We start from the raw sequence: 20,680 nt of genomic DNA on the forward strand, positions 1-20,680 counted from the left end.
GCTGACAACTGCACTCCTCTCTCTCCTCCATGCTCATCCTTTTAGCTCTCCATTCCTCCCTCTGTCTTTCTCCATATGTCATGACAGATACACCCCTCCTCACTTTCTTTTTTTCCCTTTAGCTCTTCTAAAGTCGCTGCTACAAGTGTCAACTCAGGCACGAGCCCTAAATTACTTTCTTGGATGAGTGTTGACATCTACCACTCACCCTTCAGCTCAGGCAAACAGAATGATGCTATTTGCCCCTTTTTTCCCCTCTCTCTCCTCTATTTATTTCTTTATCGGTCCTTTTTTTTTTATTTTTCTCTCAGCCTACAAACAGACATTCACGCTTCTCTCCATATGGGCTTTAATTTGCCATTGTCCCCCAAGATATTCCTCGCTTAGGCTTGAGATAAAGGGATAATCACTTCAAAGGGAAGCTAGGGGGGAGACTGCCCCCTCCCCTCCCAGCTGAAAGTGGACAATACGCTAATTGAGAGGGGGAACTGATCACAGGGTCTGTTCAAAGGGACGCCTGGCCACGCCCCCCCTTCTCCCTCCGACGCACTTAATTTTATTAGTGTTTATGGTGATGCTTCCGTCAAAATTATCACTCAAACCCACCACAGCCTTTGAACTCCCAAATATTGGGTTATTTGCAATTATCCACCCTCTCCTCTGTTTTTCTGTGCTATTTTAGTACAAGTGTAGGATTGGAGTGAGGGAAAGGGCGATAAAACGGGCTGTACAGAATTTATTGTTCACATTGTGGGAACATATACTGTGGGCTGTGTGATATGATGCAAATCCAAACGTTCTTATGAAAAAGTGACAACAAAAAAAGAAGAGAGAACACAGGCCTACTGATGCAACTAATGATGTGCCATCAAAGACTTATGCAAGAAAGAAAGAAAGAAAAAGAGAAAGAAAAAAAAGATTTTTTTTTTTGAAAAACTGTTCCTACACATTGCCATAATTAAAGTCGCCTGATTCCATATTTCCTGATGTGACACCTGTACTGACAGCAGTGAATAGCACACTTTCTCCACTCAGGCTCTAATTAAAGGGAAGCTCCATTTCCAATCTGTGGTGATGCACCAGATGCCATTAATTTCTTCCCAACCACAAGCTCTCAATTAGCCTCCAGGTCACCCCGTTTTATTGGGGCGGCACTCTCCTCTTGTATTGTGCTTTTAAAGCATTCGGATCTTCCTGTGAAATGGTTAGGGCCCCAACAAAGGGGTCAGGGCAGGGTCAACATCAAAAAGGGGCTTCTTGTGACTACTTTATAGCACCCTCTCTCCTTTGTCAGAGCTAAACACAAAAACGGGCATTCAAGGGTCAACAGGTGTGGTCTCGTAGGTTTAACATCTCGTGCCCCTTCTCATATTTATTTTAAAAAAAGGCAGCAGCATGTATTTTGGCTGTAGCTTTAGTGACGACAGCAGTTGTGGTTGTAGAAAACAATTGAAAACAAACACATCCTGAGCCGCTGAATAGCCTGAACTTCACATGTCATTAAAAGTGAGCAAAACATGAACGAAGCTTCCTTCCTGTCAGCAGAAATTTAACTGTCTGTGGACTTTTTTTTTCTATTGCTGTGATATGTGCAGCCTAATTTAATTTGAGTGAAGATAACATCTTATCCTGAAAGTGAAATATCCCACTTTTTAGATTGTCCTGCACTTCAAAAATTACATTTTATAACCCCTCTATATCTCAATTCTTCTTTCAGAGCAGACTTTAAAGAAGTTGGTGTCCAGATAACAGTATGGCTACGTATTTCATGGCTTTAATTGTGCCTCGCTGCTCAGCCGAGTGGCCCTTGGACGTCACCGTGCCAATGCAGCTGACCCATTTTGTGATTTGGTGTGGGCGATGGGCACGTCTCTTTGCAAAGTGTTGGGAGGTTTTGTGCATTTTGGAAAATGAAATGTTTGGATTTGTGGAAGCTATGTTTGTTTTGCAGACTAAACTGTGGCTACAGATTACCTTTTCATATTCACACTGTGATGTGCAAAAACAGACATGGACAGACAGTGGAAAACAAGTGCCGTCTGGTATAATCCAGTTTTGTGATATCACCTTATGGTAAAATGTGTTAATATTTGAAATCTGGACTCAGAGTCATCAGGAAAGCTCAGACCATGATAGAGGTGGATGTCTGAGATCAACTCCTCTTCTAGTAAATGGATTAATGAATGGGTCAATTGGGAACAGGCCCAGGGAACAAAAAAGTCAGGGGGTCCATGGGAGCCTCTGAAGATAATGTCAATATTTGAAACTTTCTAAAAGAGAATTAAACTGACTGAAAACATGTAATAATAGATGAAAATGACCAATAAGAGACAAAAAACATAAAAAACACAAACACAAAGCTAAATTGAAGAGTAGTGATAGTGTTTGGTGTGTGTGTGTGTGTGTGTGTGATTTAACTTGAAAATAGGGATCTTGGGTCAATTGCCGTGATCCATAGCAATTGCATGAGATGACATGTTACCATAAACCATTTAGACTGAGTGTTAAGGTTTGGACAAGTGGATAAAGATGCTGACATAATTATAAATCCACATGGGAACTGTTACACAGCAGACTATTTCGTTATGTATAACAGAACATGAATTAACCACCACTTGGGGACCTCGCAGAAGTTGGATTTCATTAGTTCTCCTGTGCTGCACCATCATGAGAGTTTTGTGAATTTGAATCCTCTGACTTATATAATTATATTCTCCTTTTAAAGTTGATTTTCAACATCAAAGGGACAATATAGCCTTTGAAGTACCATGGGATTGGATCACTGTCTAACTCACTCTTTAAGATTCTGTCACAATGACATTAGGGAAGTCATGTGAATTAAAAGACTAGAGAACAGCTCTTGCCTTTGCTCTCTGTCCAATTTCAATCAAAATGTCATGCTGTGCCATTTTCCCTGAATGTGGAACTGGCAAGTGTGCTAGCTTGACATCTTTGTAGCTAAAAGCCTGTGACTAATATGTAAATTTCTTGACAGTTACACTCTATAGGATTAACACATCGGCACTGTAACTTAAAGAGGAACTTTGAAATAATTGTGGACATTGTTTAAAATTAAATTTCACTCCAAAATCTTCCATGTGACTCCATTTCCTCTGGCAATTTTGGATTTGGCGCACACACTTCCTGTACACGGAATACTACAGAGGACTAGGTAGGCACAATAAAACGTACTCGTGCAACAGCAACAGAAAGTATCGCTTTTGTTTGCTTTCTGTTTGTGTTGAAACTTGGTGATATGACAAACAGACAGACAGTCTGTGGGGATCACGCTATTGGCGCGGTGGATCACTTACTTCTGACGCTCCAAAGCCTCGAGGGAGTTGGCTCGAGATTGTCTGTCTTTGATAAGGTCCTGGCACACGAGTAAATCCTTTTAGTCTTTAAAAAAGTTCATTAAAGCTCATTGAACGCACGAACGCATCACAGTGCAGATGATGCGTTGTTAAACAATAATATTTAATGCGGACTGTGGTTATTTCCAGACATATATCTCTATACTGACTCATTTATTTTTGCTTTCTTTCCGTGGTTCGTACGAAGATTAGTCGCTTTGTTTTTTATATAGCTTCCAGGACCAGGCCAGCGGTCCTTTACTTTGAAGTCCACACAGTTCAACCTTCAGCCCAGTCGCTTTGGAAAGAGCCCGGATGATTAGTGCGCCTGCTACGACTTCTCCTAACACCAACCTGCTGGAGAAAAGTCGAGAGGGGGGGGGAGGAGGAGGGAGGGAGGGAGGAAGGGGGAAGAACCGCTTCTCTCGTCAATTCGCGGTTGCGTTAAAATTGTCCAAATGTGACAGGACGTTGGAGGGCGGCGGAGAGTAGCGCCGGGGCAGTGGGAGGCACAGCCTGTTGTTGGGTCTACTTTACTTTGACGTTTGCTAATCAGGGAGGCTACTCGGGTACATGGATGGTAAGTTGTAGAAAAGCTGTTCCACAGGCCCCCTCTCTTGGCCGCTTTGATGTGCTGCTGCTGAGCTTTGAAGTTGAGAAATGCGGGCTATGTTTCTTGTTTGTGGGCGAGAAATGCGGTGAGATAGATAAGAAGCTTATGTGAATGTGAATGTGTGAGTGTGCGCGCGTGTGTCTGCGCGCGCGTATAAACGTATGAATGCGTAGCCCAGATAAAAACCGAATATTTGTCGGGTGGTGTGTCTCCTAGCTGGGGAGAAAAAAAGTGGGATGTATTCTTCAGTCAAAGCCCCCCCTTCCTCCTCCTCTTTTACCTCCTCTAGATTTGACACCCCCAGTGATCTACATAGGAACTGAGCCTGCCTCCTCTGAGGTCAGTTGTTGAATGGGACAGGGTACGTGAAACTACAGCGCTTGTTTTTCAGCGAGATAGGAGGCATGTGGCACGGCACAGGCTTGAACTAGTCTGCCGTCGCTTTATTTTTCTTGTATGTGTGTGTGTGTGTGTGTGTTTGGATTACTGTTTGGAGAGTTTTGGACTTTATTCGGCTCTACTGAAAATGGAGTAACAGATCAACTTTTGAACGTGTGTTGCTCTGCTTGGATCTGCTCTGCGATGGTATGTACTTTTTACGCACGCCTTTCTCCAGTGGGATCGGCGTTATTATGCTGTACATTTTGACACTGCCTGTTGAGATCGTGTGCAGTGTTAAGATGAATTTGCAACAGCTAGCCACACATTTTGTTATCTTAGCTGCGCGCCGTTTAGAGCAACAGTGTTGCAGTGAGTAGTTTTCAAGCCTCCGATTAAAATCACTCAGGTAGTGAATGAGGTTTTACTCTAGATTACCTCAAATCGGTTGTTTCTGTTGTGTTCAAACACGTTGTCGCAACAAGCAGCTGTGGCTTTAATAATGAGCTTCTAATACCCTCCTTGGGCAGACATTAAGGTGGTTGATCGCTTACATTTACGCTTGAGCGACTGTCGTTTTCCCGCGGGGCTTTTTTTTTTTTTTTAAACCCATCTTACATTTAAGGTCAGTGAAGTCAGATCAGTTGCGTTTCTGGGATGATGAGGACAAAAGTGGGCTCCAAGTCGAAAGGAGTGTGTGTGAAGCCGACTGGGGCAGGGTACAGTCGTCCGAAACAGATTGGGGAATTAATTGGAGTTGAAGCCTGTGACATGGACTCGTTAGGAAAACACGTGTAAGGCACAGTTGTGAGAATTCGGTTTTGGTGAAGACTGTGTGAGATGGTTATTCTTGTAAAAAACGTTTTTTGATGTGACAGATCAATGCTCGTAAAGAATGTAGGCTGCAGTTGATCTCTCATTTAGATTATAAATAGATAAACGAAACGGGGAAAAAAAGCCTTTTATATTTCATTTCTCTGTGAACCCGGCGAGGGGTTTTGAAAGGGACTGTTTACTTGATGTCTGTCTTTGAAGTTCAGCAGGATCTGGCTTTGATTAGATCAATACTTTGTGTTACAGAGTGAAGAGGAGCTGAGAAGCTCCCCCGCTGCTTTTAGAGAGTGAGCAGGATTAGGCTGGAGCTCGGTGGAGGCACGACGGCACTCTCACACGGCAACCGGAGCTGGAGCCATGAGCAGGGCGCTTACGGAGCACATCAGCAGTAGCTTCCGAGAAGATGCTCCTCGCCCTCCGGTACCGGGGGAGGAGGGAGAGGCGTCATGCTACAACCCCAGCAGATCTGCCAAAATGAGAGCCCAGAGTAAGGTTAAAGATAGCCCAGCCGCCGCCGCGCCTCCCGGTTCAACGCCGAGGAGGAACGAGGATGGACTCGGGGAGCCAGAGGGCAGCGCGTCGCCGGACTCGCCACTAGTCCGGTGGACAAAGTCACTGCATTTTCTCCTAGGCGACCAAGACGGCGCTCACCTCTTCAGGACCTTTTTGGAGCGGGAGAATTGCGTGGACACTTTGGACTTTTGGTTCGCCTGCAACGGCTTCAGGCAGATGGACTTAAAGGATACCAAAACGCTGCGAGTTGCCAAAGTTATTTTCAAGCGGTACATCGAGAACAACAGCATTGTCGCCAAGCAGCTGAAACCCGCAACCAAGACCTTCATAAGGGATAGTATTAAGAAACAACAAATAGACTCTGCCATGTTTGACCAGGCACAGACGGAAATTCAGTCGGACATGGAGGAGAATGCGTACCAGATGTTTCTGACCTCTGACATATACCTCGAATACGTGCGCGCCGGCTGCGAGAACGCGGCGTACATGAACCACGGCGGGCTCAGCAGTCTCAAGCTTATGTGCAGATATCTTCCTCCTCTCATGGAGGAAGAGGAATGGAGTTGTAATGACCTTAAGGCAAAAACGTTAGGGTCTGTGGTTGGACTGTCTGCGAAAACACTGAGGGCTACTGCTGCCATCCGGACAGCAGCTGAAGTACTGGAGAACAGTTGCAGGTAAGAGCTGCCCTCCCCTGGCAATACGTTGATGTGTTACCACAACTTAGTGCATGTTCGCTTTTTGAGTAATGCTTACTATTCTCATTATCACCATTCCATCAGTGGTGAAACTACTGTGAATATGTGGCAGTTATTTCACAAATGCCTAAGAGAGAGATAAAGGCGTTTGATCAAAGGGTCTCAAAGGAACATGTCTGTATATTTGTGCCCTCCTGCCTTGCAGTTAGTCAAGAGGTTAGAGGGGTGGAGAGGCGGGGTGGGTAGAAACATCAATGGATCTGAGCCTTCCTTTTAAGTAAATGGTGTCTTGCAGGCAGCCCTCTGCTGGCTTGCTCAAGTTTCCTGTGCTTTGAAACCCTTCCTCCGGTTCAGGCACAAATTCAGACAGCAAGCCTCATGACTGTTACAGCCACATGAAGCAGTCTGTTGTAAGGTTGTGCTTTTTCAAATTTTACTTGCTAAGCTGTGTAGTTATTATATACTGTCACAAAACCTTCCTAACCCAGAGAAATGCTAATATGAAGTTAAAAGAACTTGTGCAGTCAGTCTTGTGCCAAGCAGAGATATTGTTCTCTTGGTCAGAGATGAAAGCAGAACTGTTTGTGGAAAGCATTTAGGCTTTTATCTTAAGAGCTCGTCCCACACATTGTCCAACAGCTGAAATCCTTTCAAGCTAGGAACATTTTCAAAAACTGGATTTTATGCATGAGCCTGCATCAAAGGACACTCATAGAAAAGTTTCTCTCTCTTAAGTACTTTGTCCTCACATCTGGTCACCATTATTACTTTGAGGTTTGACAGTTTGTTTGGCTTAGTAGGAAAAGTGCAATTAATAGGTAATCCATAATTTCCCTGTCAAGTAAACTAAATGTTTGGCAAGACTATGGTTTAAAAATGTCACCAGCAAAACAGTTAAAAAATTATAACAATGTAATTAGATGCAAAACCTAACCTAAGCACTCCTTTTATCATTTAATCCTTCATGTGAGTGGATACTGGACAATACAGCAGAGATTGCAGTTTGCTTTAAAGTGGTCATGTTGGGTTAGGAACCAGCAAGTATGAGGTTTGTTGACATCTGGGCATTTCCTGGTTTCCTAGTGTGTTATGCCCTGTGTTCTTTTTCACAAAAAGAAAATTGAGAGAGAGCGAACCCTCTCTTCCTCCCTTCCGTCGCCAGTGCTCTCCCCCTTTCCCCCTGCCCCTTACCATCTCTTTAGGTCAACCAATTTCCATCTCAAACATGTGGAACAAATTTTGCCACTGCACTGATTCCTTTTCCCTTCCTTTTGTGAAATCTCCAATACTCAACTCCAAAGTGATAGAAAAATACAACAACAAAACATCCTGAGCTCAGTTCCGCAGCCTCAACCACCAAAACCACTTTGCCATAGTGTGTGTTTCTCTCTCTTTCTTTTCTATCCAGTGCTTTTATCTCTTCTTTCTGAAAAAAAAAGCTGTCTGACAGATACTTAGCATGCTTTGGAGGGAGACAGGGAGAGACTAGAGGAGGGGAACGGGGAAAGACAGGAACGGGGGATCATGAAAGAAATAAAAGAGCTTGAGAAAGAGAGTAGGGGGTGCAGAGAGCCCAGCTGTGCTAAATACCTGACTCTATGCGCGGACCCAGCAAAGGTCAGGTTTGTGCTTGGGGCCTACGGCTTTAGTCATGCTGGGGTTCTCCTCTCAGCACTCCCAGCAGAAGGCATTCTCATAAAGAAAGGGGCCCTCCTTCCCCCTTTTCTCGCTCTCCCTCCCTACCTCTCTAAAGCTCAAGTTCCCCCTTCCTCTTTTTCCCTCCCTCTTCCTTGTCCACCCCCTTTACTACTGGAACAGGAATGCAACACAGCAGGAGAGAGTAGAAAGACAGAGAGAGAGACTTTAGAAAGGAAAGTAGGGGAGAGTGGGCAAAGGAGGGGCTCCAGACTGAATGGGAGAGAGATGTGGGAGAGCGTAGCGGAGAAAATGCTCCAAGGAAAGTGAATGGAGTAGAAAAGTGCAGGGCTATGGGCCTTGTCCAAACAAAGGGATAGAGAGATAGCAGAAGAGAGAGAAAGAAGGGAAATGCCATTCATTCACACACAACAAGACTGTTCACTTCACCCACTAGAACAATCATCTCTCAGCACATCACACAGTCTCTATATGTTTGTGAGGAGACGTGTGAAAGACAGATTAAACAGAGAGCATCTATAGCGCCATCTCCATGACAACAGTGCTGTCATATTAAAGTGACTAATTACAGAAATCTGTTATTGCATTTTTTTTACAATATAATAAAGTGAACAACATGATATCTACCCTGTAATTACCTAATACCACAGTATAAAGTAACTTGGCATTAAATGTTGTCCCATGTCTATGACAGGTCCCACCGCCGAGGAGACCCTGCCAGCCCCTACTTCGTCAATTCTGGCTACATTTTTGCCCCTGCCACCAGTGCCAATGACAGTGAGATCTCCAGCGATGCCACAACAGACGATTCCATGTCCATGACGGACAGTAGTGTGTAAGTGTTTATAGTTTATACTAAAATCCAAAAGTTGGTTGCTCACTTCCATTTCAGCCCAGGTTTGCACTGGAGATAATAGAGCAGCTTAAAGAGGCACACTTACATTCAGCAGACCCTGGGTAAATGTTCTTATTTCCATCTAGCTGAACCAAAGTTCAGTCAACACCTTTCCAGGAAAAACATTTGGCCTCCTAATTCACCACACTCTTTACCACAGCTTTTCCTGGGGCCAGAGGTCTTCACTGTTGTAAAATAATGGTCTGTAATGTATTTTAATTATCTCCTATGATTGACTTCAGGTAATTCTATTAATGTGTAGTTCTTGCTAGCCTCCAGGGAGATAACTCTGGGAAAGTCATTATGTCTGAAGACCTTTTGAAGTTTATTCTGATGTGTTACAGGCTAGGGATGAGGGAGGGGAAAAAAAAGAGAACGTCTTGATGTGGGTGGGGGCGTTGCCTCATTTTCCTCAAAGTTGAAATGTATCCATCCCACCCACCCTTCTGCCACAACAGACTTATTTTTTTTATATTATCTAATCGCTTTTTCCCTTTGAAGAGCTGGTGGTAAGGGGGGAGGGTGGGGGTTGGGAGGGAAATGGCCATTCGGGCCTCAAGACAAACTCATTGAAAAATATTGGCACCAAATGAAAGGAGGCTTACTCACATGGTGGGTCGGTTTCCTGCCACTGGCCTCTGCAGCGTGCTGAGATCATGTGTCTGCAAGGCTTTCACAGGGGTTACTCATTTCTAGACCTTGGGACAAGGCGTGAGGAACTCCCCCATGGCCAGACTACGGCACTCCACCCCCTACCCAAAATAAAAAAATCACCTCCACCTACCCAGCCCTCCACAATGTCTCTCCTCCACCCTCCAGAACCAATAGCAGGAGTGGTGAGGCTCGAAGTGCAAGGGAGTGAGAAAATAAAGTGCACAGAGTATAAAGGGCTTAACTGAATCGCTTTCAGCCTATTGTTAGGTAAGGGGAGCTTAGGGGGGATAAGAGGGTGGCTGGCTGCTTTGAAAATGACTTGCACAACTGAATAGGAGATCCCCATAAAGTAAGGGTCCATGAAACCGTGAAAAGAGTCCACGGCTGTTTTCTCTTCCCCATCCCGAACAAAGCATCCAGCCGTCACATGGTCCGCCCGGTTGGGGACATTTTGAATTGATAAAACATAGTTAGTGAGAGGGAAATTGGTGAGCTTTGTTTGGGAATGATGTTTTGCAGCTAAGTTTTGGGTTCTCGTTAGCGTAAGTTCCTTTGGGCTGTTGAGTTTTACTTTTGAAGAGTTTCCTGTGTTTCTTCCTGTGCCTTGAGGGATGGTGTCTTGCAATCTCAAGGGTACAGTTCGTGAAGCATTGATTTTGGTAGTAGGCTCAATTTACAAGAAGCTCGCTGCAGCATGGGTGCAGTAAGAACATTGGCTCCATTATCTGATTCGTTTTGACAGTATAACTCTCCAATGTTATTTGCAGAACTTTTTCACATGAATAAAGAAGGGGAAAAAAAATAGGTTCATTGTTGAACAGCGTCATGTGTCAAAGTCATATTCTTTTAATAGTTCTCACCAAGGTCTTTGGCACAGTCATGTCTCCTGTCTTTGTCCCAGCTTTCATCTCTCCGCCCCTAACTGATTTTAATAAAAATAAAAAATAAAAAAACACTTCTCTCATTCGAGGAAACAATTTGATTAGTGTGTCCTTTTTAAAGTCGTTAAAAGCCACACTGTAAATTTGAATCTCATTTCCCAGATAAAGAACAAGAAGAGGAGGATTTGGGAAGGGGGTGGAAGAAGGGGTGTGGGGCGGGATTTCTTTTTTTCTCTTTTTGCTTATATCTTATTTATGGATTTACTTGGACGCTGGGGAATGCTGCTGCACCAACTTCAAACATTACCTTATCTTACAAACCAGCCTTTTGATGTTGCTGAGATCAGAGGCTCACAGCGGAGTGCTTGCCAAACGAAGATGGCAGTGGGTGCATATGTGCATGAGTGTGAGATTTCAAAGAGTGCAGCAGAAAAAGTAACGTTTGGGATAGGTCAGACACTTCTGAGTAGCCAAAACGGCCGAGATAATTGGCCCAGCTTAGGTGGCAGCTGACACAGAATGAAAAACGGAGAATAAGATTCCAAGAATAAATGCTTAATTGTCAGGAGAGTACTAGTTTTTCTAGCTACATCTCTATTAATATATCACATTTACTACGCCAGCAGCACTTCGTCAGCATTTGCTAGCCTGCTTTAGCTTGTTTTAGTGTCCGACTTAGACAAGCTACCAAGGGTACTGCTAATTTTCCTGCTTTTTTATTTTTTCCCAACAACTGTAAAAGTTGACAAGGTCAGATGTCCCCTTATCAGGGGGGCTCTCCTATCTAAACCCCCACAGTGAGATGTTTAACATATCTCTCCTATTGTCCAGATGTTTGTTGTTATGTGTATGTTTGTTACCTCGGCTTCAGGGCCCTTTGATTTAGCTCTAATATACTAGGTGGTTACTAGGTAGTGTTGCACCGGTCACTTCAATGATGAATTGATGCGGAGGATTGGGTAAGGGTGCTGATGATGCACCAACAGTTATTGTGGTAATATGCATACTAGTAAATTATCAACAATAACAGCCCCTTCATAGTTGGTTGTAACAAATCATTTATTAATGATACTTAAAAATAAGTATTTTTAAGAAGACTTGGAGTTTTTAATATGAATATAAATGTGTAATGTATTTGTTTTTACAGAGATGGAATCCCTCCATACAAGCTGGGCACTAAGAAGCAACTTCAAAGAGAGATACATCGTAATGTCAAGATCAATGGCCAGGTTACGCTACCCCATTTTCCTGTGAGTCCTACTTCCTTAAGTTGTACTTCCTGTCTGAGTGTTTCCATTTTTATAATCTGCTAAACTCAAACTTTTACATGCTGACAGACAACTGGGTCCTGATTCCCTGGAGGAGTTGTGCTTTATTTTATTTTTCACAGCTCATGTTGTGACAGAATACTATATTCCATTCCCCTACTCGTTTTCATATTAAAGATAGGGATAAATGAAAGACAGGATTTGCATACCACTTCACTTATTCTTACGGCTTCAAACCCCTCTTCTCCCCTCGTCCCAGTCGCTTCTTTAGCACTGTATGTAGGTAAACCTTCATTGACATTTTTGTATTTTTGCCGTAACTGGAGTAGCACCAGGTAATGCCTTAGATTAATATGTTTCATGTATTCATGAAAGTTGTGGGAAGTAAAAGACATAACAAGGGTTTTCCTCATAGTGATAAATTCAGCATTAAGATTACACACTAATCGATCTTTACTACCCACATGCTATTGAGCATACGAATAGGATGCACATCACTGTTCCTTTCCACTTTCCTCTGCTCAAGCTCCTATCTGCTCAATTAGTATTTGGGTCAGAAGTGAATGTGCTTTAAATTCAAGATTTTGTCGACCTGCTGAAGTTGTTGAGAAAAGGGTTACTGGTGTACAACAAATTGACACAGGTTAGAAGATGGGTCTGTATGAGGCAAGAAAGGGGAAATAAAATTCTTTTGTCTCCATATCCAAATACAGGTATGTGTAATAGGAAAAGTTGTGTGTGCTTTTGACATAGTTGTCTATTCCCCCCGTTTTTTTTTTTCTCTTCCTCTCTGTCTTTTCTCTCTCTGTCTCTTTTTTCCTTTCCCACTTGCACTCCTTTAATGTCTCCCTCCTGATTTGGAGATGGCTCTGTCTCCCATGATGCACCAGCCCCAGGCAGCGGGGGCCCCGTGCAGGGCTGGCGCTCCTTTGCCAGCAGCTCCGCTTGCCTTTCTTCTTCTTCCCTTCATCGTGTCTACAAAGAGATGAGAGAACAACAAAAAAAAAAAAAAAAAAAGAGTCAAAATCAAGAAAGCCAGTGTGCCAAATAACAAAAAAGTAAGAAGGGGGGAGAGAGAAGCCGGCGTATATAGTTAAAGAAAAAGGAGGATAATGTGACTAGAGTACCTCTGAGCTGCCCTGCATGCAGCCAGAAAATAAATTACTACTTCCTCTCAGATCTTCCCAGTATTTGACTCCTCTATCCTCTCCCTCCCTCTTTTCCTCCTTCTCTGTCCTGCTCTCTCTGCCACCATTGCCACTTCACAAATGCACATCTCAATCCTCTTCCTCTTTTTTTCATGCTGTTAATTTTGTCCCCTTCTCCCTTTTTTCTTCCCCTTTCCTCTCCTCACTCTCTCCTCTCTGTCGATATCTGGCTTTTATTCGGAGATTTAAAGCCGCGTGTCCCTCCCACCCCTAGTGTGCGTTTGATGTTTGACAAGGGCTCTTTGAAGTGTACTGACTTCAGAGGCTGCCTTGCTGATGGCTTGGTCGGGCTACAGAGGGTGCAGGCAGGGGCCCTCCCCTCCGAGCGAGACCAACTGCTACCCCGCCATTGGTACCCCCATCTCTCTCCCTCGCCCAGCAGCCTGGCACTGCCAAGGGCACTGGGCATGAGAAGATCTGGTGAGGTATGGGTGGCAGTGGAAAAGGTTTAGGTTAGCTTGAGGGCAAGGGCATCTGGATTAGGCCTTTTTGAATAGTAACAGGCCTTTTGGAACAAGATAAGATTAGGGCAAGGGTGATGGAGTAACACACCATATTGCCTCTGTCAGAAGCACTGAACAGTTACACTTGTACGCACACACTAAATGTCCTTCCCCCTGTGCTGTTTACTCTGCAGAGGACACATCGGTTGCCTAAGGAGATGACCCCAGTGGAGCCCTCAGCTTTTGCTGCTCAGCTCATAGCCAGGTTAGAGAAGCTGAAGCGTGAACAGGACACCATGAGCTCACTGGAGGAGAGACTGCAGCAGATCCAGGAGGTATGGATGCACACCACCCTGTTCTGACACCTTCACTTACACTAGGCATGGCTGCCACTTGGATATTCTAACTTGAATCTAAGTTAGCTTGGGATAGGGGTTCCATATTGCACTACAAAAGGCATTGTGCCAGCTTTAGTGTGTCGAAGAAAAGGGAAAAGACCGAGGGATTTGAAAGTCTGTCTTGGTTTAGCTACTTTTTCCTTTTCCTCTCTGTCCCCCACTATTTCATCTAAAGGAACTTTCAAACTTATGTTTCTAGACACACTTGAAGTTTCTTCAGATAGCTAGCACTTAGCTACTCTCCAGTGGCACGTTTACTGAGTATGTGTAGTGCCAGTCTTTTTGTGAAGCACAGGCACACTCTGCATTATAGATGAAGCGCACCCAAAGCCTGTTAGCAAAGATAACAGTGTGGCAAAAAGGAAACTCAAATCAAGTTATCCAGGCGTTTGCTCTCACTGACTTCAGAGTATGTTAAAAGTTGGTGCAAGTTAAAACATAAATTCCTCAGTTTGCTGCCTTTCCCACTTGTTACTCTGTATAAATGTTTCTTCAATTGCCTTAACATTTTTTATTTTTTCTCTGTCTGTCCAGGAGGAGGAAAGAGAGGAGAGCAGTGACCTTGCCAGCAACACTTCCCTCCACCACCCTCTACTCACATCTGGCATTCAGTGCGAAGAAGACCCCCAGGCTATCTTAGATGAGCATCTATCCCGCGTCCTAAAGACACCTGGATGCCAGTCACCAGGCGTGGTTCGACACTCGCCGCGCTCACGCTCCCCAGAACGGACAGGTGCTATAGTGTCCTCAGGCCATGGGCCTTTCTTTGGTGCTTATTCTGGAGCTAGCAAGGGTCTGATGACAGGCAGGCAGTCCACGAAGCACATTCACCATCATTACATCCACCATCACCACGCTGGGTCGAAGACCAAGGAGCAAATCGAGGCCGAGGCGGCTCAGCGTGTGCAGTGCCTGTGCCCTCCAGGGGGCGCCAATTATTCTGACTACCCACCTGCGTGAGTGTTACTTTTGAGCTGTTCTTAAACTACTTGTTATTCAGTTGTCCACATTAGCCCCCTAGTACCTGGTTTCTTCTGTTTTGTAGCGGTAAAGATGTTCACTCTTTGGTCCTAACTTACCTCTGTTGCCGCTTCTTCCAGTCGCTGCAGCACTTTGTCCCGACACCCGGTTAAGACCGCAGATGAGGGCGTGTCTTCACCATGCCTTCCCCTAGATGCCACCGATCGCTCTCAGAATGTTTGGCAGTGGATCCTAGAGAGTGAGAGGCAGGGCAAACACAAGCCACACAGGTAAGCGACGTGCCAGGAATCTCCAAACAAAGGGTTCCGAGGTGAAATATTATGTTACATTTTGACCCCCTTTTTTGTCTTGATAGCACTCAAGCCCCGAAGAAGTCTAATCCACTTGACTCCAAGACCCTGCCTGGTCGTACTAACTCCTCTTGGGGTGGAGGTGGAATCGGCAGTGGGGCTCACCTCCGGGGACACCACCCTGGCCACCCATTCATCCAGGACCCAGCCATGCCACCCCTGCCCCCACCCAACACCTTGGCACAACTAGAGGAGGCATGCCGCAGACTAGAAGAAGTCTCCAAGCCACCGAAACAGAGGTAGGTGAACTAAGAAATCTCTTAAAATGCACATTGTATTGTAGAATACAGTATTACTGTTGGACAGTATCGGTACTTGCTGACCATATAGACGAGTACTGATTAGCCATCTGTGATTTTGACAGGCATTCAACCGCAACCAGCAGCCTTCAGAGAGACAGGAGCCATCCATCAGCTGCTTTCCCTATTGCTGGCAGCATTGTAGGCAGCTCTGGACCCCAAGCAGACGAGTAAGGGTCTCTCCGTTTACCTATCTGTTTAGAATCTACACCATGTTTTTCCACTTAAGGCAGATTTAGAGCTAAAGCTTAGGCAGTTTTTAGAGCACTCCCTCTCTCTCCAAACTTGTGTTTTCACTCCCTTCCTCCCATATTTTCTTTTTCTTCCCTTCAAAGAGATATGTTGTGAGTCAGCATAGCGATGTCTTTGAACTCCTCTCACTTTTTAATCATTTAAGATTAAACATGCCTTAATACAGAATCCCAACTACCACCCTCCTTATCTTCACTGGAACCTAACAAAGACATCTAGCCTCTAGTAACTCAGATTTCTCTGTACCTCCATACAGTTGTTGAAAGGGCTAAAGCCACCTGACTGAGGCCTTGTTTAGCTTTAATTGGTTGGCCCTCAGTGAGCCAGCTGTCAGTTGTCAGTTAATTGATAATATATCACAGTTTCTTTGTGTATATTCATCAGTCTGACCTCTTCTTCAAAAACTACAGCTTTTTAAAACAAGTTTTTCATTTTCCATTTTCAGGTCTAAGGAGCTCGTGGTCACATACTTCTTCTGTGGTGAAGAGATTCCTTACCGCAGCATGATGAAGACCCACTGCCTCACCCTGGGACACTTCAAGGAGCAGCTTAGCAAGAAAGGCAGCTACCGGTAAATATGATCCACTGACAACAGCATATGCTGGTTATTGACACCTGTTTGGATGCTGTTGGTGCTGTAGCAAGGTTACGTATCTTGCAAAGGATGATGTGCTGAGTATGGGTGTGAAATGTTGGAGCCCAATAGTTGAAAAGAAACTGGGCTGATCCCCTGAGTAGAGACATGGGAGAGGAGGGGGCTCTGTAGCAAAAAATTTTTCTCACATCTGGTACTGATTTTCATGGTAAGGCAGCTTTAATAAATATGGCTTTGAAGCCTGGGCCATTTTATTTTGTGCACAAAGACCATTGCGAGGCCTTCAAATTCCTCCTCCACACTATTGCATCAAGCATTACAATAAAACCTTCTTCTGGTAATGACTTATAGCATTTAGCACAGCAATAATTTCCCCTGTAAGTGTCAGATGATGAGAAATTTGTAAACAAGCTAGGCTTGTGTCAAGTAATTTAAAATATTTCAGTTTAAGAAACGAGGATCTTCACAGTCCAAGAAGTCAAGCTGGCTTTATCATGTAATTGTCCCAGTTCTGCGAAGGTAGTGCTACTAAAAAAGACAAAAAGCCTGCATGGTTACGACATGGTTACGGCCATATCTGCTTGTTAAGCAAGAGGGAGACGGTCTGCAAACAAGTCTTTGCACCCCTGTTATCGTACAACTCTTCAGTGGACGAGGGAGATGTGATGGGGGTGAACTGTTTGGCTTCAATGGCTGTAGAATGTGTGGAGCTGGTTAATTTGGACATGGCAGCAGTACAGCAGAGAACAGTATGCTGTGGCTCTGCCAGATGATATTGGTGCCAGATGTTGCGAAGAGAGAAAAATCCTGCCACATAAAACATGTTCCAATGGAAAGTCTCTCTCTCTCTCTCTCTCTCTCTCTCTCTCTCTCTCTCTCTCTCTCTCTCTCTCTCTCTCTCTCTCTCTCTCTCTCTCTCTCTCTCTCTCTCTCTCTCTTAAACAAAGTGATGACTTTGAACTATTTGCGAGTCAAAATGCAGCATTTTGGGAAACAAATCCAATCTAGCCAATTAAAGTGAAAAGGGTAATGCCTGTATTTGGTTTCTGTGAATGAGGATGAATAGGATAAATTCTGTCCAGCAAAACTTAGGCAACAGAAGAAAGTCTTGAGTATTAAAATGCCATATCTTTAAACAAAGCCATCACCCCTGTTACACTACTGCACATTTCGTATTACAGCTGTGGTAATATAAGCCCCTTCTTCATTTGTGTGCAATTACAATCAACATGGAAAATAAAACTACGTGTGTACATTTCTGAAAGCCCCTCCTCACATATGTTGTTTGAATGACTCTAAGTCAGCGATTGCTCATAAAACAGAGTTTTCCCCTTTTTTCTTCTTCTTTTTTTTTGTATTCTGAATGGAGGCACACATGGGGAGAATGAGGCATTTTTCCATTACAAAGCTTATCATTAAATCCCCTCCTGCTGATCTTTTGCTGGGTTTAAAGTAGAGAGGAGAAATCATTAGGAGCTCCAGGAGACTTCACAGTCACTGGGACCAAGCTAACCCTGGGAGTTATCTCTGCTTGAGAGAAGAAGGAGAGTGGGCTAGCTAGGTGACCCGTGACCTCCAGGAGACTGTCTGACCAGTCCCCCCCCCTCCCAGGGTAAAGCCCCTCAGGCTCGGCCAGCATGAGCCTATCACACCCACTCACTGAAGCAGGGAAGCCTCGACTCCACTTCCCCTTGCTGTTCCCTCTGTTTTTCTTTTCAGTTCTCCAGTGGTGATTGAAAAGCTGCCCAAAGACTCTGTGTGTGTGTGTGTGTGTGTGTGTGCGCGCGCGCGCGCGCGCATACGGACGTACGTACATGCACATCTGTGATGGCAAGGGTGTGTAAAAAAAGAAACATGGGGTCATGCGTGTGTTTATATGCAAGCAGTGGAGTGTGGTCTTGCAGTAGTAAGCAGACTATCAGGCACCTGAAATGTCAACCTGTGTGACAGAAAGACCCTTCATTTGACAACCAGCCCAATTACAAGCCATGAAGACAGAGAAAGAGATGGGGGGCGGAGGGAGGTTGGAGAAAGAAAGCGAGAGAAGGGGTTGGGTGTAAGACAGCCTCTAATTATACCTTCAACCTTAATAGGATCTTGCAAGACAGATGGGTGTCTGTAAAATGTCCAGTAGTTGAGATGCACACATGGATGAACACACACACACACAAAGAGGCTGATTCTAGCACCTCGAATTATCACAGGGAGTGTTTAAATGGAGAGTTCAGCTCTGTTTGTGTAGCGGTGTGATGTGGAGTCAGGCTCTGCCTTTGAAGTATGCAGGGGGCATTGAAGGCTATGACTAAGTTGTTTTGAGCAGGATCCATTTCTGGCTTTCAGATTGTGTGTGTGTTTGTGTTTGATTTGGACTAAAGAGAGCTGTGCACGAGCGTGTATATGGAAGTGTACAGTGTGCCTCTAAGCTGTTAAAGCATGATCAAATGTATCAGATGTGCACCTGCTGACACTCTGTCAGGCTTGAGTTCTTTTTTTTCCCATAAACACCTAGACTCAACATTTTCTAATCACATATCCCTGTCTTTGTTTTCCTTTTTCCAGGTACTACTTCAAGAAGGCCAGTGATGAGTTTGAGTGTGGTGCTGTGTTCGAGGAAGTGTGGGAGGATGCCACCGTGTTGCCCATGTATGAGGGCAAGGTCCTGGGCAAGGTTGAAAGGATGGACTAAAAGCCACTTTGTTGCCAACCAACTTAATGCCCTTTCCTGCCGAACCAAAAGCTAAACTGTCCCCTCAAAGGCCTGAGAAAAAGACTCGGTGTAAAAACACTCTGGACTAATTTGTTTTTGTTTTGTTTTTTGTTGTTGTTATTGTTTTTACTGTTTCTTAATATTAAGCTAAACAGAGTTAATATATCCAACACAAGATAAGTGATTGAAGGAAGACGAGCCAATGAAGTATGCCGAATCCAGCGGAGGTGACACCACTCCCTGACTTTTTCAACCAATCAGCCTTAGAAACACAAGGGAATGACAAAAGAGACTTCAAAAGACCAATATGAGGAAGATGATGGAGGCAAGTGGGGTGTGGGGAGACCCCGCCTCTTCTTGAATATAACCACTGAAGATGTAGTGATTGGTCTTGATGTGACGAGAGACTGATGGTGAGGTCATGCAAACTAGCAGTGCCACCAACCTGCTATTACAGTTTTGAACGTCGTCACAAAAACATCCGTACGTGTGCATATACATAAATGCATATATGTATATATACATGTATTTTATATAGAGATGCTTTTTGTCATGAGTTTAAAGTTAATATTAAGTATTTATTAAAACAAACAAACCCACTCCTTTCCCCAAGCTCCCTTCTTAAACCTGTGTCCCTCCCCCTTCCCTAATTCTAGCCAATGGGCAAGCTGCTTTGAATGTTGGGAGAATACTGTGGTGATGTTTTGTTTATTTTATTTTAATTTTTTGTTTTTGTTTTCTTTTTTTTTTATCTCTACACTAAGGATGTGACACTAGCCTAGCACCTCCCATAGCCTTGTTTCCCTACCTACCCAAATTAACAACCCTAACAGTGGTTTACCAGTGTAGTCTTATCCGAAGCGCACTCCCTCCACTATTCTAATAGTCCCAGTCTTATATGCTGCTGATAGTTTGTAATGTTACGTTTGTCACACTAGCGTTCCCTTTCCCTTGGTTTCTCCCCCCTCCTCCTCTTCCTCCTCCTCCGCTTTTTTCCAGTCCTGCAACAGAGCTCAATCTTTTTTGTTGTGCCTTTGTTTATGAACCAGTCATTGCACGGGGGGGGGGGATGAAAACAGTTGCAGATACACACACATAGGAGACCTGGAGCACAAGTCGTACCATCTCTAATAATGGCAGTGTTTACAGCCCACACACCAAAATAACTTGTGCTAACAAGAACCAGTTTTGGTAATTGAGAATGAGTTCTCAAGGAAGTCAGCTAGCGTGTCAAACATACAAAAAAACAACAACAAACAAACAAAAAAAAGTGAACATTGAAGAATAATGGCTCCTAAATCCTTTGAATGTTGTTACAGTGACATCGTATATAGCAGTGCTCCCGTATACATTGTAATTATGCATTCTGAAGTATGGATACTGACATGTGATACATACAGAGTACACATAGAAACACACTATCGCTGGTGTTTTATGAGTACAGCACCTGTGCCTACATGGATGCCATACCATGTGCTACCCTGTTTCAGGGTTTTAATATATATCCCTTGGTTTTCAGAAGGGTTTTATGTTTAAAAGATATTTTTATGCTTTTAATAATATCCTGTAATCATGATTTTTGTTTTTTGTTTGTTGGTTTTTATTTTTTAATGCCACAGCCTTTTTTGTTTTGGTTCATTGTATCTAAACTGTAAATTATACATTATATAAAGAGTTTCATTTAAAGATTTACATGGACCTATA

At 44.0% G+C, this 20,680-nt stretch overlaps 1 protein-coding gene across 2 annotated transcripts; it reads left to right on the forward strand.

Annotated features, from left to right (window-relative positions):
- The first annotated feature begins 3,798 nt into the window (after positions 1-3,798).
- Positions 3,799-20,384, forward strand: LOC137123902 (axin-2-like). 2 transcript variants are annotated; one of them, XM_067498280.1, is made up of 11 exons: positions 3,799-3,933; positions 5,425-6,368; positions 8,740-8,880; positions 11,623-11,725; positions 13,589-13,729; positions 14,327-14,748; positions 14,893-15,042; positions 15,129-15,362; positions 15,488-15,592; positions 16,120-16,245; positions 18,829-20,384. In XM_067498280.1, the coding sequence occupies exons 2-11, from the start codon at positions 5,536-5,538 to the stop codon at positions 18,953-18,955; spliced, it is 2,382 nt and encodes a 793-aa protein (XP_067354381.1). In that variant the 5' UTR covers positions 3,799-3,933; positions 5,425-5,535; the 3' UTR covers positions 18,956-20,384. The 2 variants fall into 2 exon arrangements, with proteins under 2 accessions (XP_067354381.1, XP_067354379.1); XM_067498278.1 differs by lacking the exon at positions 3,799-3,933 and adding an exon at positions 4,334-4,551.
- Positions 20,385-20,680: the final 296 nt, after the last annotated feature.

The sequence above is a fragment of the Channa argus genome, chromosome 3 (assembly GCF_033026475.1).
Source record: "Channa argus isolate prfri chromosome 3, Channa argus male v1.0, whole genome shotgun sequence".
NCBI lineage: Eukaryota > Metazoa > Chordata > Actinopteri > Anabantiformes > Channidae > Channa > Channa argus.